The sequence below is a fragment of the Salvelinus fontinalis genome, chromosome 37 (genome assembly GCF_029448725.1).
Source record: "Salvelinus fontinalis isolate EN_2023a chromosome 37, ASM2944872v1, whole genome shotgun sequence".
Lineage (NCBI taxonomy): Eukaryota > Metazoa > Chordata > Actinopteri > Salmoniformes > Salmonidae > Salvelinus > Salvelinus fontinalis.
The window spans coordinates 29157377-29174876 of record NC_074701.1 but is presented as its reverse complement, the minus strand read 5'-3'; the positions used below and the strand labels follow the sequence as shown (position 1 = coordinate 29174876).

Genomic DNA, 17500 nt, shown 5'->3' with positions numbered 1-17500 from the left:
TGTGAGGGTGAGGGAAGAGCCATTTTCTGAAGGTCTCCCCTGCCAGGTGCTTTGTGATTCCAGGCTGACTGTACTGTACTCCCAGTGAGGGACTAATCAAACTGTAAGGACATCTTTGATTTGATTTGCCTCTGGGTCTCAAAGCCTTCCCAACATGAACAGAGGGCACATACACACAGCCAGCGTGATTTCACAGATTTTACGATGTTTATAAGGCACAGGGTCAACATGAACTATTATTTCACTGTGTGGATTCTGTGGACCAGCTTATCATATACATAGTTCCTGTCTGCCTCAGGGTCCATGTCATTAGTACTACAGTATATCACCACTGGTCACTCCTGGACCAATAGGAAGAGATTAGGCCCGGGTCCAAATCTGTAACCAATAGCTACTGCCCTTCCTGATAACAGCCTATTGACTCTGTCCAAGACCGCTGCCAAAACCAACACTGGGACTTACTCAAGCCTTTGATTAATCAAGCAAGAGTTCAACACTTTGATTCTGTCACATTGGATTCATTGTGAAATGTAATCCGTTGTCTCCCTTTACAAGAGTTGGCAGTGGTGTGTTCTGTGGGTATTGTTAAGGAGAGGAAGTACTTCGATGTTTGAGGGGAGAGGGGGGTCACTTAGTGTTGTTACAGATGCCATGGGATGGAGCTGGGATCGTTATGGGGCGGGGGAGGTTATTGGGAGGTGTTAAGGATGTGTTTTAGATTAGTTTGATTGGTTATAGAGCAGAAGGGAGTATCTGGATGTCTGGATGTTGGGGAAAATGTCCAGCAAGGAGAGGTTTATTAGAGGAACAGGAGCCTTGCAGAGGGAAACAGAGTGAGGGATTTTACGCCATTGTAGATGGAGAGGAGGTAGGAGGGGGTCAGTTGGGAGGGAGGAGGAGGTCAGAAGGGAGGGAGGAGGAGGTCAGAGGGGGGGGGGGGTCAGAAGGTCAGAAGGGAGGGAGAGGAGGTAGGAGGAGGTCAGAAGGGAGGGAGGATGGGGTCAGAAGGTCAGAAGGGAATGAGAGGAGGTAGGAGGAGGTCAGAAGGGAGGGAGGATGGGGTCAGAAGGTCAGAAGGGAGGGAGAGGAGGTAGGAGGAGGTCAGAGAGGAGGTAGGTCAGAAGGGAGAGGAGGTAGATGGAGGAGGTAGATGTAGATGGAGGAGGTAGATGTACATGGAGAGGAGGTAGGAGGAGGTCAGAGGGAGGGAGGAGGGGGTCAGAGGGGAGGGAGGAGGGGGTCAGAAGGGAGGGAGGACGGGGTCAGAGGGGAGGGAGGAGGAGGTCAGAGTGGAGGAAGGAGGAGGTCAGAGGGAGGGAGGAGGGGGTCAGAAGGGAGGGAGGATGGGGTCAGAAGGTCAGAAGGGAGGGAGAGGAGGTAGGAGGAGGTCAGAGAGGAGGTAGATGGAGGAGGTAGATGTAGATGGAGGAGGTAGATGTAGATGGAGAGGAGGTAGGAGGAGGTCAGAGGGAGGGAGGAGGGGGTCAGAGGGGAGGGAGGAGGGGGTCAGAAGGGAGGGAGGAGGGGGTCAGAGGGGAGGGAGGAGGAGGTCAAAAGGGAGGTAGGAGGGGGTCAGAGGGAGGGAGGAGGGGGTCAGAAGGGAGGGAGGAGGGGGTCAGAGGGAGGGAGGGGGTCAGAAGGGAGGGAGGACGGGGTCAGAGGGAGGGAGGGGGTCAGAAGGGAGGGAGGAGGGGGTCAGAGGGAGGGAGGGAGGGGGTCAGAAGGGAGGGAGGAGGAGGTCAGAGGGAAGGGAGGAGGGGGTCAGAGAGGAGGGGGTCAGAGGGGAGGGAGGAGGGGGTCAGAAGGGAGGGAGGAGGGGGTCAGAGGGGAGGGAGGAGGGGGTCAGAAGGGAGGGAGGAGGCGGTCAGAAGGGAGGGAGGAGGGGGTCAGAAGGGAGGGAGGAGGGGGTCAGATGGGGATTAAGAAATAAAGATACAAATTAAAATGGTTGTTCTTCAGCATTTCAGCCTCAACATTAATATGCAACACCCAGAATCACACACTCCCACACACCCACTGAATAATCAGCAGTACCTTACATTTTAGGGGATATGCTGCATTTAAAGCGGGTGAATGTAGTGCTATGGGGGTCAGGGCTGTTTTCTCAGTAAACAACACAGAGTCTTACGGTCAGTACACTCCCAGCCTATACAGACAACACTACAGGGCTGTTTTCTCAGTAAACAACACAGAGTCTTACGGTCAGTACACACCCAGCCTATACAGACAACACTACAGGGCTGTTTTCTCAGTAAACAACACAGAGTCTTACGGTCAGTACACACCCAGCCTATACAGACAACACTACAGGGCTGTTTTCTCAGTAAACAACACAGAGTCTTACGGTCAGTACACACCCAGCCTATACAGACAACACTACAGGGCTGTTTTCTCAGTAAACAACACAGAGTCTTACGGTCAGTACACACCCAGCCTATACAGACAACACTACAGGGCTGTTTTCTCAGTAAACAACACAGAGTCTTACGGTCAGTACACACCCAGCCTATACAGACAACACTACAGGGCTGTTTTCTCAGTAAACAACACAGAGTCTTACGGTCAGTACACGCCCAGCCTATACAGACAACACTACAGTGAGTTGGAGTTAGATGACTATCCCTTTCAGCGTGTTTTTTTGGATGTAAACAAAACATTCACTGCAAAGTCTCTTTAAAAGACAGCGTGACTTTGGGGGCGGTTGCACCAAGCGAACAGTTGGTGTATCTGTAAAGTTTGGGTCTCTGTTTTTGCAGGTAAATGTATGCTATTTGCTCAGTGAGTGGTGTGGTGGTGAAGTGTTAGAATAACTATGGAATGATTAACAGTGTGACCTCTTGTGAAGAGAGGTGTTTTGCCTCAGTATCCCACTGTGTTGCCGTGGGTGATGCTGCATTGGGTCAGTCAGAGTCCAGCGCAGCACTTCTAGGATCAGTCTCAGGGCTGGACCACAGCTAGGACACCTCACCTACACACTCAGATCTACTTAGAAATAGTCAGTACCTGACGCCCCACTTCAACAGATTTGTGTGTGTGTGTAGCAGGAATTTAAATAGTCAATATCATCATAAAGTGTGATGAGAGATTAGAGTGCTTTCAGAATGTGATCGCTTGGTTTGAGCGTACATTATTGTGATGTTATTCCTTCGAGTGACATTTTTCCGTTCATTGATCAAAACATACAAATCATCTCAGTTTTCTACTCATCTTCCTCTCTTTCAGACGTCAGCGTGGTTTGTCTGCCTGCCTCTGTTCTGTTCTCTCTCCGTTTCCTCCTTTTATACTCCGACCTGTTGTTTCCTTACTGTCTCTTCCTTCTCTTCTCTTCTTCTCCTCCTTCAGCAAAATGATCAAGGTCAGAATCGTTGACGACGAGGAGTATGAGAAAAACAAGACCTTCTACTTGGAGATGGGAGAGCCTCGCCTGATGGAGACCAATGACAGTAAAGGTGGGGGAGATAGTCCTGGGGGGTACAGGTCGGGGGGTCAGACCCCTCTACCCTGACCTCTAACCTTGGGCCCGGCGTCCGCTGCACTCCGCTACACTGCATGTTCACACCAGCAGGGGGCACCAGGAGGAGGCTGCTGTGTAGAGTCCATATCACCACAGGACAGAGTAGGACTGCCAGTTACACACACCAAGCAGCGGGCTCCTCTCCAACTCAGTGTGCCCTCAGCAGAAGGGAACGTGCAGCGGCCCACCTCGTCACCACCATCTCTCATTCCCACGACTGGTCAAGTGTGTGTGTGTGTGTGTGTGTGTGTGTGATTGTGTGATTGTGCGTGTGTGTCCTTGTGCCTGTGCTTATGTGTGTGTTTAACATACATGGTTCCAACTCCCCTACGTTGTTGTTTTGTGTCCCTGCAGGAAGACCATAACCATTCAAATACTTGACCGTGAGGTGTATGATAAACACAGCTACTTCACCCTAGAGCTGCAGACGCCACAATGGAGAAGGAGAGGCCGGACAGGTGTGAGAGAGCTGACCAACTAAACACACTGGGGTTGGAGCTCACTTGGCTCCTCTTGTCTTTTATCCTCTCCTCCTTTACTTTGTTACTTTCTCCCTCGCTTTTCTGTTCTAATTTGTTCTCCTCCACCTCCAAAGTCTCTATTTGACTCAGTGGACTCGCACCTTTCCTCCCTCGCTCTCTCCCTCCTGGCTAACTGCGATTCTCACTTTGCTCAACTTCCTGTGTCAAATGGCCTTAACAATTCACACCTACAAAGACAATGCTCATCCAACTCTGTCCTCAAGGGCCCTAGTGCATTAGTGGACATATGCTTGACTAAAATGTTGCATTCTGATGATAGGATATTTATAGGATATCCTTCCCACCAAGTTTCTCTTTCCCATATTCATCACTAGGAATGACAGAAAAAACAGTGGAGATAATGGTAGATATTAGATTGTTTTACCACCCACCACTCCTGGCCAAAAGTGTGTGTGTGTGTGTGTGCGTGCTCCACTCAGTTTGTCCTTAGTACCTCACAAAAACCCTCTTAGTTTCAATCTCAACTCTGAAACATTAATAACTGGTCCCTAACTGTTTCTCCGTCATTTATGGATATGAAATGTTGCTAGTAATGTCACTCGCGATTTATCTATTAATAATGCCACGTTTACGATACAACCCGATAGAGATTTACGATACACTGATCAAAGAGTGAGGTTTAATAAAACATAAATACAGGATGAAGATCAAACCAAGGAACCCCCCCAATCCTCGGGATCCACGACAACCTGACAAGTCATAAAAGAAGATCAAAGTCTCGTTCAGTCTAACGATGCCAGATCCCTGAGAAAAGACGATTCCAAGGAAGCAATTTAATCTCTGCTTTCTCTGGAGTGAAGCTTTAAAATACTTTATTTTACAACAGGAGGAATATGATTCAACCTGTTAGTACAAAAGCGCTGCCATAAACAGTGATGCTAAAGTATTTCCTGTGTGTTTTAGTGTCGTCGTAGAAGCTGGTGACTGCTGGGAGTTTTATGATCAAGCCAGTTGGTCCCTCTAATGTCCCTTTTGTCCTTCTGATTAAACCCACCAGGTTACCCTCTAATGTCCCTTTTGTCCTTCTGATTAAGCCCACCAGGTTATCCTCTAATGTCCCTTCTGTCCTGCTGATTAAACCCACCAGGTTATCCTCTAATGTCCCTTTTGTCCTTCTGATTAAACCCACCAGGTTACCCTCTAATGTCCCTTCTGTCCTTCTGATTAAACCCGCCAGGTTATCCTCTAATGTCCCTTTTGTCCTTCTGATTAAGCCCACCAGGTTACCCTCTAATGTCCCTTCTGTCCTTCTGATTAAGCCCATGAGGTTACCCTCCAATGTCCCTTATGTCCTTCTGATTAAACCCACCAGGTTATCCTCTAATGTCCCTTTTGTCCTTCTGATTAAGCCCGCCAGGTTATCCTCTAATGTCCCTTATGTCCTTCTGATTAAACCCACCAGGTTACCCTCTAATGTCCCTTATGTCCTTCTGATTAAACCCACCAGGTTACCCTCTAATGTCCCTTCTGTCCTTCTGATTAAACCCACCAGGTTACCCTCTAATGTCCCTTCTGTCCTTCTGATTAAGCCCACCAGGTTACCCTCTAATGTCCCTTTTGTCCTTCTGATTAAGCCCACCAGGTTATCCTCTAATGTCCCTTCTGTCCTTCTGATTAAGCCCACCAGGTTATACTCTAATGTCCCTTCTGTCCTTCTGATTAAACCCATGAGGTTACCCTCCAATGTCCCTTATGTCCTTCTGATTAAGCCCACCAGGTTACCCTCTAATGTCCCTTATGTCCTTCTGATTAAGCCCACCAGGTTACCCTCTAATGTCCCTTATGTCCTTCTGATTAAACCCACCAGGTTATCCTCTAATGTCCCTTATGTCCTTCTGATTAAACCCACCAGGTTATCCTCTAATGTCCCTTCTGTCCTGCTGATTAAACCCACCAGGTTATCCTCTAATGTCCCTTTTGTCCTTCTGATTAAACCCACCAGGTTATCCTCTAATGTCCCTTATGTCCTTCTGATTAAACCCACCAGGTTATCCTCTAATGTCCCTTCTGTCCTTCTGATTAAGCCCACCAGGTTACCCTCTAATGTCCCTTATGTCCTTCTGATTAAGCCCACCAGGTTACCCTCTAATGTCCCTTATGTCCTTCTGATTAAACCCACCAGGTTATCCTCTAATGTCCCTTATGTCCTTCTGATTAAACCCACCAGGTTATCCTCTAATGTCCCTTATGTCCTTCTGATTAAACCCACCAGGTTACCCTCTAATGTCCCTTATGTCCTTCTGATTAAACCCACCAGATTACTCTCTAATGTCTCTTCTGTCCTGCTGATTAAACCCACCAGGTTATCCTCTAATTTCCCTTTTGTCCTTCTGATTAAACCCACCAGGTTATCCTCTAATGTCCCTTATGTCCTTCTGATTAAACCCACCAGGTTACCCTCTAATGTCCCTTATGTCCTTCTGATTAAGCCCACCAGATTACCTAATGTCTCTTCCCACTTCCCAGCCTCCTCTGCTATGTGGTGATTATTGACCCTGGTTTCCCAGCCGTCCTGTTATAGTCTGTTAACTAGGCAGCAGTATGAGGGATATAGGGCAGAAGGGAGAGGCGGGAGGGCTGTAACAGACCACAGTAATAGCCACATATTCTGTGGACTAATTATTATATTATAACGTTATCTTTTACAAGCGCGGAGTCTGTAACTAACGCTGAACCAGCTCAGTGCTGCTGAATCAATTCCTAATATAACACTCAGCATGTTTGAGTTACGCTCCCCTGGAATGAGAAAAACTGCAAAAACAATCTGTTCTCATCCTAGCTGCATTGGATGTGTGTGTGTGTGTGTGTGTGTGTGTGTGTGTGTGTGTGTGTGTGTGTGTGTGTGTGTGTGTGTGTGTGTGTGTGTGTGTGTGTGTGTGTGTGTGTGTATTTATTATCATAATGTTTTATTATTGAACCTTTATTTCACTAGGCAAGTCAGCTAAGAACAAATCTTTACGTACAATGACGACCTACCGAAAGGCCTCCTGCGGGGACGGCGGCTGGGATTAAAAATAACAAATAAATAAATATAGGACAAAAGACACATCACTACAAGAGAGACACCCCACCACTACATAAAGAGAGACCTAAGACAACAACATAGCATGGCAGCAACACATGACAACACAGCATGGTATAAACACAACATGACAACAACATGGCAGCAGCACAACATGGTAGCAGCACAAAACATGGTACAAACATTATTGGGCTCAGACAACAGCACAAAGGGCAAGAAGGTAAAGACAACAATACATCACCCAAAGCAGCCACAACTGTCAGTACGAGTGTCCATGATTGAGTCTTTGAATGAAGAGATTGAGATAAAACCGAGCACTGAAGGTGATCCTTGGTAAAGATTGCCACTCCACCGCCTTTTTTTGGAAGATCTGTCTAGCCCAAAAAGGTTAAAACCAGAAAAGGTTAACATCAGTATTCAAAACACTCTTCCTTAACCACGTCTCAGTAATGACTAACACATCTGGATTGTAGCTGTGAACCCACACTTTCAATTGATCAATTGTTAACGAGCAGAAAACCCAGGCTTTTACAAGAGCAGAAATCAGTGAGGCAGATATCAGAGCCAGGATATCAAAGTCAGGGTTGGCGGCCAGTAGCAGAAGCTGGGCCAGGATGTACATGCACATTTCCAGATATGTCTGTGTCTATGAGTGCATGTGAATGTATGTGCATTCTTGTGTGTATGTGTCTGTCTGTCTGTCTGTCTGTCTGTCTGTCTGTCTGTCTGTCTGTCTGTCTGTCTGTCTGCACTTGTGTGTGTGTGTGTCTCTACTGACACAGTCCATGAATCCCCAGCAGGCCTCTGGAGGGAGCGATCAGAAATAATGGGCGATGACTGACTGACTGACTGAGCCCAACAAGCAAACAGTAATTACTGCTCTGCCTCCTCTTTAAACTGAGCCCCACCAACACCGTTAGCACAGCTAGCTCCGTTAGCATCATTAGCCTCCACTCATGTGAAGGGAGACCGAGGAGACACAGTGCTGTAAGACGAGTGGAGAGGTAAACAGCTGCAGTCCCTGAAGTAGCTCCGCTTCCCCCTGACAAACACAGCCGCTAATTAACGTGAAACTCTTATTGCCTGAGAGGAAAACAAAACCAAAACAAGATTTAAGGCTGGCAATATGTTTGTTCACAATTAGCTCTCTCAATCTTTGTGCATTATGGAGATAAGGTTTAATTTTATAGCCACGTATTTGGCAGCGCTTCATGTGATATACTCAAATATTTGCAATCAAAACTCTGCCAAAGAAAGAGAACTGGATGAAACAATTTGGGTGAAACAATGTTTTTCCTGAAATGTAACCTACGTTTACTCAAACACAAACATGTCTGATATGATTTACCTTGTATACTTACCGCATAATAGAAAGACATTAAGACACAGACAGACAAGCAGTCAGGGAGTCAGGCAGTCAGGCAGACAGACAGTCAAGCAGTCAGGCAGTCAGGTAGTCAGGCAGACAGACAGACAGACAGTCAAGCAGTCAGGCAGTCAAGCAGTCAGGCACTCAGGCAGACAGACAGTCAAGCAGTCAGGCAGACAGTCAAGCAGTCAGGCAGTCAGCCAGACAGACAGTGGGGCCCTCCAAAGAGCCCTAGACCCCAGGCCCCACCATCTCTCCCAGTATTCCTTTCTCTCTGTCTGAGTGAGTGATCCGTGCTGACAACAGGCTGGCCTGGGGTCTCAGAGCTGCATGTGACCGGGGTCTCAGAGCTGCATGTGACCGGGGTCTCAGAGCTGCATGTGACCGGGGTCTCAGAGCTGCATGTGACCGGGGTCTCAGAGCTGCATGTGACCGGGGTCTCAGAGCTGCATGTGACCGGGGTCTCAGAGCTGCATGTGACCGGGGTCTCAGAGCTGCATGTGACCGGGGTCTCAGAGCTGCATGTGACCGGGGTCTCAGAGCTGCATGTGACCGGGGTCTCAGAGCTGCATGTCTGCCGTCTCTCCAGCTGTGGGAAGCCTCTTTCTTTTCCCCCCTTTTTTTGTTGTCTATTCTCAATTTCTTTTAAGTGCCTTGTGAGTGTCTCCCTTCTGAATAGAAGTTTGTGTGTGTTAAAGTAGTGGTGTTAAACTAGTGTCTGGAGGGCTTGTGGCTAATGAATGCCGTAATTATCTTCTCATAGTGACAGGTCTCTAGAAAAGACAAGCGAACATCTGGCATCTATAAGAGCCACAATGACACTCTGGTATGCGTCGCCTGTACTGAGCTAATGAGACTTCAACTATGTGGGTTCATTAATTACACTAAGACTATGTTGATGACATGTGTAATGTAAATATGCATTTACCCTGTGTATGTGAGATTTGTAAATATGTGGGTAGATCGGTAGACTAATTACAGCAGGCACATTACAGAGACAGGGATGGTAAATGTTTATATCTATGGTTAATTGGCTAGACTGGAGATGAGTTAGAGTTGCACTCAGCCCTCCAGGAATAGTCTCACACCACACGCTTGTTCATACTGGACATATCAGTCTGGAAGGGTTGGCATTGGCTTAAAAGGGCAATCAGCAGTTTAAACAATGACACATTTTATTTCCGGCCCGTTTCGGTAAAAAGCTGAGGGATGGGGCTGAAATGTAATCAAATTCATATACAGAGCTATGGATGCAAGGACTGACCATCCATGATATCAAAATTATAGTTTTAACCATGTGTTGAGGCTATACAGTATTTGTTTACATGTACTTTTTTTTTTTTTACAAACATTGAGGTAAAACAAGCTTATATTTTGGGTTCTGATGGGGTACGACAGTTGAACTAAGCTCATGAGGCATTAATAAGTTATATTACAAGAATCAATTAATCAATGAGTACATTTCATACATTTATAAGTCTAAAAATGGATGTATGAACTGCAGATTGCCCTTTTAAGGCCTCAATCCACTGAAGAACTGTGGAAATAAAACACTCTGAAAAAACTGTAGCCATCGAGGGCAATCACAGTGTGATAGCATTGCTACTGTACTCTCAAATTCACCTCATCGCGGCAGCAATAGCCATTATTAAGAATGAAATTCTGTAACACTCCCTCTGCTACAGTGCATGTGAAGTGTGCAAACCCTCTCTGAAAGGTCAAAGGCTCTCCACTGTGAAGTCATGATATTCTGTCCTCTATAGTTTGGGAGAGTACCTGTACGGGATGAATATCATTAAAAACGCTACAGCATCCACTTGTTTATTGAATATAATATAGATGTTTGTTTAGTTTTTTAGTTTGTTTTTTATAATATAGATGTTATCAAGCCTTAAAGATTCAAAATGTCAAAATGCTCCAGCTAGCCCAGGACATGGAACAGGTGATGTTAAGACAGCCTCTTAATTGTGAGTGTCACCTGAAGAAGGATATAATTCTATTGTTTTCACTGAGCCTCATCCCTGCAGTCAGATAGGCATCAGTGGATGCAGTCTGACTCTAGGTGACAGGGTGGGCTCTGTTTGACTCTTATGGAGAATATCTATTTTAAAAAGCTAAACGAATTACATAGCTCAGTCTATACAGAACCAAGTGAGAGCATTCTGTGGACTGGGTGGTTCTGGACATTCACAGACACACACCCTAGGTCATCTGGAGACTGGTAAGAGATCTTGTTACACCCCTCTCCAGCAACACCCTCTTTCTCCTCAATCTGTTTAGATGTTCTCTGTTCTCTTCTGAAACCAGATGATCAAAGCATGGCCACCTAACCTTGCGATGGTCCACAGCTGGCAGCTCCCATTAAGCCTTCTGCATTCTTCCTCCCGAAGAAAAACAATTGTTAATCGCTTTCCCCAAAAAGGCAAATCTGCACGTTTGAACTCCACATGTCTAGAGAAGTTGAAGAAGCATCGATCGAAACGCAATGATCACAGTTTTACACAACAGAGAAACACACAGGCAGAGAGAGAAAGAAGATAGGAGTAGAACCAATGAAAAACAGGCAGAGAGAGAAAGAAGATAGGAGTAGAACCAATGAAAAACAGGCAGAGAGAGAAAGACACAGGAGGCATAACCAAACCTCTCTCCCGGGATGTCCTATGGATGATTGAGAGCGACAGTGATATAGAATTCACATCGTTCCTCCATCCCTCCCCAGAACATTCTGCCAGGGTCAGTCAGATGTATTCTGCAGTGGTACGGTGCGGTAGCCACCACTCTGAGGAAGGGGGTGGATAACAAGGTTACTGAGGCAGTAGTAATTAAACCTGAGACTCAACTCTCCTTTAATTGAGTTCATCAAGTAACTCGTTAGACACAGTTAACCGCAGCCTCTCATGGTAGGTGAGGCTTACATGCTGTTCAGCTGGCGTGATTTGGACCCTGAGATTGTTTTGTAGCATTTTCAGCCCTGGCAGTCAGTAGTAGACTATGTTGAGCTGCACCGGTTAAGACATTTTGAAAGCATATTTATTTATCCAGGTTGTCGCTGTAATAATTAAGAATGTAATTGTTCATGGGGTACATAGTCAAGGCAAGCATATACAGTACAAACATGGTTAGTCACCGAGCCATACTAAAGCACCCTGAGTAATGGAAAAAGCAGCTCCAATATCCTTCTCCACAGTCTTTGATCCTGATTTGGCCCTTTTACCTCCACCCTCCTCTTGTTGCGCCAGTGTGTCTGGGTTTGAAGGGTGGGGCGACGGAGGGGAACGAATGGCGTTGGATGCACTGCTCTGCTGTGAACTGAAAATGGCCTTCTGAATGGTTCCCCTCACACCAAATCAGATCACTGCACCGGGCTGTGTGACAATGGTGGTTCTACATTACCGCCACATGCCCCATAGAGTGAGAGAGAAAAAGAGAGAGAGAGATCGAAAGAGAGAGAGAGAGTGAGAGAGATGGAAAGAGATAGAAAGAGAGAGAGAGATGGAGAGAGGGAGCGAGAGAGAGAGATGGAAAGAGAGAGAGAGAGAGAGATGGAAAGAGAGAAAGAGAGAGAGAGAGAGAGAGAGATGGAAAGAGAGAGAGAGAGAGAGAGAGATGGAAAGAGAGAGAGAGAGAGAGAGAGAAAGAGAGAGAGAGATGGAAAGAGGGGGTGAGAAAGAGACCGTAGAGCCAATAGAACCCTGTGTGGTTCGTATTAGATAATAGCAGGAGATGTTCCAATAGTCATACCCAAATGTCTCCAAGACATTCTCTGTTTTATCATCATCATTTTGGATTTAAATTCGCATGGTTTAATAGGACTCACAAGTCACAGTAGTCCTATAGCTTCTCACTACAAAGTCATGTCAGCTTACAGTGATATCATCATGGGTTTATGTGTTCAGAGGGGTGAAAAATAGGTCATGGTATGACATGACATCTTCCTCTCACAACTTGACACGTTTTATAATATAGTGACAGAACATCTCTCCAGCCTCACCTAGCGCATGTAGAATGCTGTAGAACACTGTACATGAATACAACAATGGCGTGTTGGCTCTGAAGAACGTCCACAGAAAATGCTGTGTGATCTTGATTCTGTAAGCTTGAGGTGGAGGTTTTGTGTCCTAACTCTCCCCTCCCTCCACTCTTAGAGGGCGGCAGGTAGCCTAGCAGTTAGCACATTGGGCCAGTAACCGAAAGGTTGCTGTTTGATTACCTGAGTCGACAAAATGAGAAATCTCTCGATGTGCCCTTGAGCAAGGCACTTAAACCCTAATATGCTCCAGGGGTGGTGTATTACTGTGGCTGACACTGTAAAACACATTTTACTGCACCTATCCAGTGTGAATGACAATAAAACCCTTTTTATGTTTTCGCTATACACTGTGAACAGCCGATCGCAGCAGCATTATTGTATTACATTGCTCACCCAGCTGCACAGGCACTCAGGTTGGTACAGTAATGTTGTAGATAATGACCTGGACTCCAGTAAGAATCCCTCCACCAACTACACCTCTGACAAACCTAATGGGCCAAACCCAGCTTGATATCCCTCCACCAACTACACCTCTGACAAACCTAATGGGCCAAACCCAGCTTGATATCCCTCCACCAACTACACCTTTGACAAACCTAATGGGCCAAACCCAGCTTGATATCCCTCCACCAACTACACCTTTGACAAACCTAATGGGCCAAACCCAGCTTGATATCCCTCCACCAACTACACCTTTGACAAACCTAATGGGCCAAACCCAGCTTGATATCCCTCCACCAACTACACCTTTGACAAACCTAATGGGCCAAACCCAGCTTGATATCCCTCCACCAACTACACCTCTGACAAACCTAATGGGCCAAACCCAGCTTGATATCCCTCCACCAACTACACCTTTGACAAACGTAATGGGCCAAACCCAGCTTGATATCCCTCCACCAACTACACCTCTGACACACCTAATGGGCCAAACCCAGCTTGATATCCCTCCACCAACTACACCTCTGACAAACCTAATGGGCCAAACCCAGCTTGATATCCCTCCACCAACTACACGTCTGACAAACCTAATGGGCCAAACCCAGCTTGATATCCCTCCACCAACTACACCTTTGACAAACCTAATGGGCCAAACCCAGCTTGATATCCCTCCACCAACTACACCTTTGACAAACCTAATGGGCCAAACCCAGCTTGATATCCCTCCACCAACTACACCTTTGACAAACCTAATGGGCCAAACCCAGCTTGATATCCCTCCACCAACTACACCTCTGACAAACCTAATGGGCCAAACCCAGCTTGATATCCCTCCACCAACTACACCTTTGACAAACGTAATGGGCCAAACCCAGCTTGATATCCCTCCACCAACTACACGTCTGACAAACCTAATGGGCCAAACCCAGCTTGATATCCCTCCACAAAAAAACACACACAAAACCCCCTCATGATAATAACACAGTGGAAAATACCTCAGCAAACAGGCCTTTAACATCTCATTATTTAACCACCACAGACAAGATCTGATGAAATCAAGTAATAATGATCTTCCCTCTCTTATGTAACATTGGAGGGATACTATAAGGATCCCTGTATAGCTGACTGTATAGCTTAATGATGGATTTACTGTACACTCACCCAACATGGCTTTTTTTTCAGTCTTGTTATTAATTGTCATATTTGTTTCAGTTACACCCAAGTGCATTCCCCTGGATTTGAAGGGCCCTTTTTAAAGGGATACTTCGGGATTCAGGCAATTACGTTTTTTCCTACTTACCCAAAGTCAGACGAACTCATGGATGCCATGAGGGGACAGAGGGAGAGAGCGAGAGAGAGAGAGAGAGACATAGATGGAAAGTCAGAGGGAGAGATAGAGAGATATATATATATATATATAGAGAGAGAGAGAGAGAGAGAGAGATGGAAAGACAGAGGGAGAGATAGAGAGAGATGGAAAGACAGAGGGAGAGATAGAGAGAGGGGACAGAGGGAGAGAGCGAGAGAGAGAGAGAGACATAGATGGAAAGTCAGAGGGAGAGATAGAGAGATATATATATATATATATATATATAGAGAGAGAGAGATGGAAAGACAGAGGGAGAGATAGAGAGAGAGATGGAAAGACAGAGGGAGGGGTAGAGAGAGGGGACAGAGGGAGAGAGAGAGAGAGAGAGAGAGAGAGAGAGAGAGAGAGAGACATAGATGGAAAGACAGAGGGAGAGATAGAGAGAGATATAGAGAGAGAGAGATGGAAAGACAAAGGGAGGGAGAGAGAGAGAGAGAGAGATGGAAAGACAGAGAGAGAAAGAGAGAGAAAGAGAGAGAGAGAGAGAGAGAGAGAGAGAGAGAGAGAGAGAGAGAGAGAGAGAGAGAGAGAGAGAGAGAGAGAGAGAGAGAGAGAGAGAGAGAGAGAAAGAGATGGAAAGACAGAGGGAGAGATGGAAAGACAGAGAGAGAGAGAAAGAGATGGAAAGACAGAGGGAGAGAAAGAGATGGAAAGACAGAGGGAGAGATAGAGATGGAAAGACAGAGGGAGAGATAGAGAGAGAGATGGAAAGACAGAGGGAGAGAGAGAGAGAGATATGGAAAGACAGAGGGAGAGAGAGAGAGAGATATGGAAAGACAGAGGGAGAGAGAGAGAGAGATATGGAAAGACAGAGGGAGAGAGAGAGAGAGATATGGAAAGATGGAAATACAGAGGGAGAGATAGAGAGAGATATGGAAAGATGGAAATACAGAGGGAGAGATAGAGAGATGGAAAGACAGAGGGATAGATAGAGAGATAGATAGAGATATGGAAAGACAGAGGGAGAGAGATGGAAAGACAGAGAGACCACTGGAGAAATGGCATTGTTCCCTGAGTGACACTTCACTCTTGATAATGTGTTCCTCCTCCATCTTTACTGATGACTATGGGTCCAATCTCTATCAGACCCCTGGTCAGAGGTCCAGTAATGTACATTAGCTACAGTCCCTGCATGTGCATTTACCAGGGGGAAGAGTTTTCTTTTTTTAAATGATGGCAACCCGTAGATTGACTCAACCCTTCACTAATAATGATAAGAACTAGTTTCCCTCACAGCCATAATGACACCACATCATAAATAGCTACCGACAGCCGTAGCTGAAGAATGCTGCAATATGTTGTTGGTTTTTCAAGCCAAGCACCCAAGTCTTCCTCAAAAAGTGGACAAAGGTGACTGCATAGCCGTATTGGTTCTACACTACATATACAATACAATGTGGACACCCCTTCAAATTAGTGGATTTGGCTAGTTCAACCACACTCGTTTCTGACAGGTGTATAAAATCGGGCACACCGCCATGCAATCTCCATAGACAAACATTGGCAGTAGAATGGCCTTACTGACTTACAACGTGGCACCGTCATAGGATGCCACCTTTCCAACAAGTCAGTTCGTCACATTTCTGCCCTGCTAGAGCTTCCCCGGTCAACTGTAAGGGCTGTTATTGTGAAGTGGAAACGTCTAGGAGCAACAACGGCTCAGCCGCAAAATGGTAGGCCACACAAGCTCACAGAAGTGGTAGGCCACACAAGCTCACAGAACTGGACTGCCGAGTACTGAATCACCTATCGCTTAAAAATCGTTTGTCCTCAGTTGCAACACTCACTACCAAGTTCCAAACTGGCTCTGGAAGCAACGTCAGCACAAGAAGTGTTTGTCGGGAGCTTATTGAATCATGCCTAATTATTTAGATTTTTTAATTTAACTTTAATTGAACTAGGCAAGTCAGTTAAGAACAAATTTTTATTTACAATGACGGTCTACATCGGCCAAACCCGGACGACGATGGGCCAATTGTGTGCCGTCCTATGGGGCTCCCAATCACGACCGGTTGTGATACAGCCTGGATTCGGACCAGGGTGTCTAGTGACACCTCAAGCATTGAGATAGAGTGCCTTAGACCGCTGCTCCACTCGGGAGCCCCATGCGCAATGCCAAGCGTCGGCTGGAGTGATGTAAAGCTCACCACCATTAGACTCTGGAACAGTGGAAATGTGTTCTTCGGAGTGATGAATCACGCTTCACCATCTGGGAGTCCGACGGACAAATCTGGGTTTAACAGATGATTCTGTGCTTACAACTTTGTGGTAACAGTTTGAGGAAGGCCCTTTCCTGTTTCAGCATGACAATACCCCGTGCAAAAAGCGAGGTCTATACAGAAATAGTTTGTCAAGATCGGTGTGGAAGAACTTGACTGGCCTGCAAAGAGCCCTGACCTCAACCCCATCAAATACATTTGGGATGAATTGGAACGCCGACTGCGAGCCAGGCATAATCTCCCAACATCAGTGCCCGACCTCCCTTTTGCTGTTACGGCAGCAAAAGGGGGAACAACTCCATATTAACGCCCATGATTTTGGAACGAAATGTCCGACGAGCAGGTGTCCACATACTTTTGGTCATGTAGTGTATGTGTTATTTACCTTCGGTGTGTGGAGCTTGTCTGGATCAGTTGTCTGTCTCCGTAGGGGAAACCGAGTTACAAACCATCAAACACACTCGGTCCACTTGTGACAACCAGACCCATCATGGGGTTGGTTGTCACACAGTATGGGGTTGGTTGTCACAGTGTTTGCTAGTAGCGTATTCCTTTCATAACAGGAAATGAAGAAATATAGCAGGCTGTCTTAGAAGTAGCCATTCTTTGATCTAGCAATATTCCTGACAAAATCCAGCAGTGTATGCCTTCAGAACAACATACAGTTGAAGTGGGAAGTTTACATACACTTAGGTGGGAGTCAATAAAACCAGTTTTTCAACCACTCCACAAATTTCTTGTCAACAAACTATAGTTTTGGCAAGTCGGTTAGGACATCTACTTTGTGCATGACACAAGTCATTTTTCCAACAATTGTTTACAGACAGATTATGTCACTTATAATTCACTGTATCACAATTCCAGTGGGTCAGAAGTTCACGTACACTAAGTTGACTGTGCCTTTAATCAGCTTGGAAAATTAAGTCAGCATCTTTTACTGCATAATGACCCACTTTCATGTCTGTGGCTTCCACAATATTACTACACAACATGT

General features: G+C 46.0%; 1 protein-coding gene across 2 annotated transcripts in view; it reads left to right on the top strand.

Annotated features, from left to right (window-relative positions):
• slc8a1b (solute carrier family 8 member 1b) overlaps positions 1-17500 on the top strand; it is a 258275-nt gene that overhangs the window by 201924 nt on the left and 38851 nt on the right. The window contains exon 3 of one of the 2 annotated variants that reach the window (XM_055902751.1): positions 3869-3972. In XM_055902751.1, the coding sequence (XP_055758726.1) occupies positions 3869-3972 (104 nt within the window). Of the gene's footprint in view, positions 1-3342; positions 3450-3868; positions 3973-17500 lie in introns of both variants that reach the window. The other variant, XM_055902750.1, reaches the window with a different exon arrangement.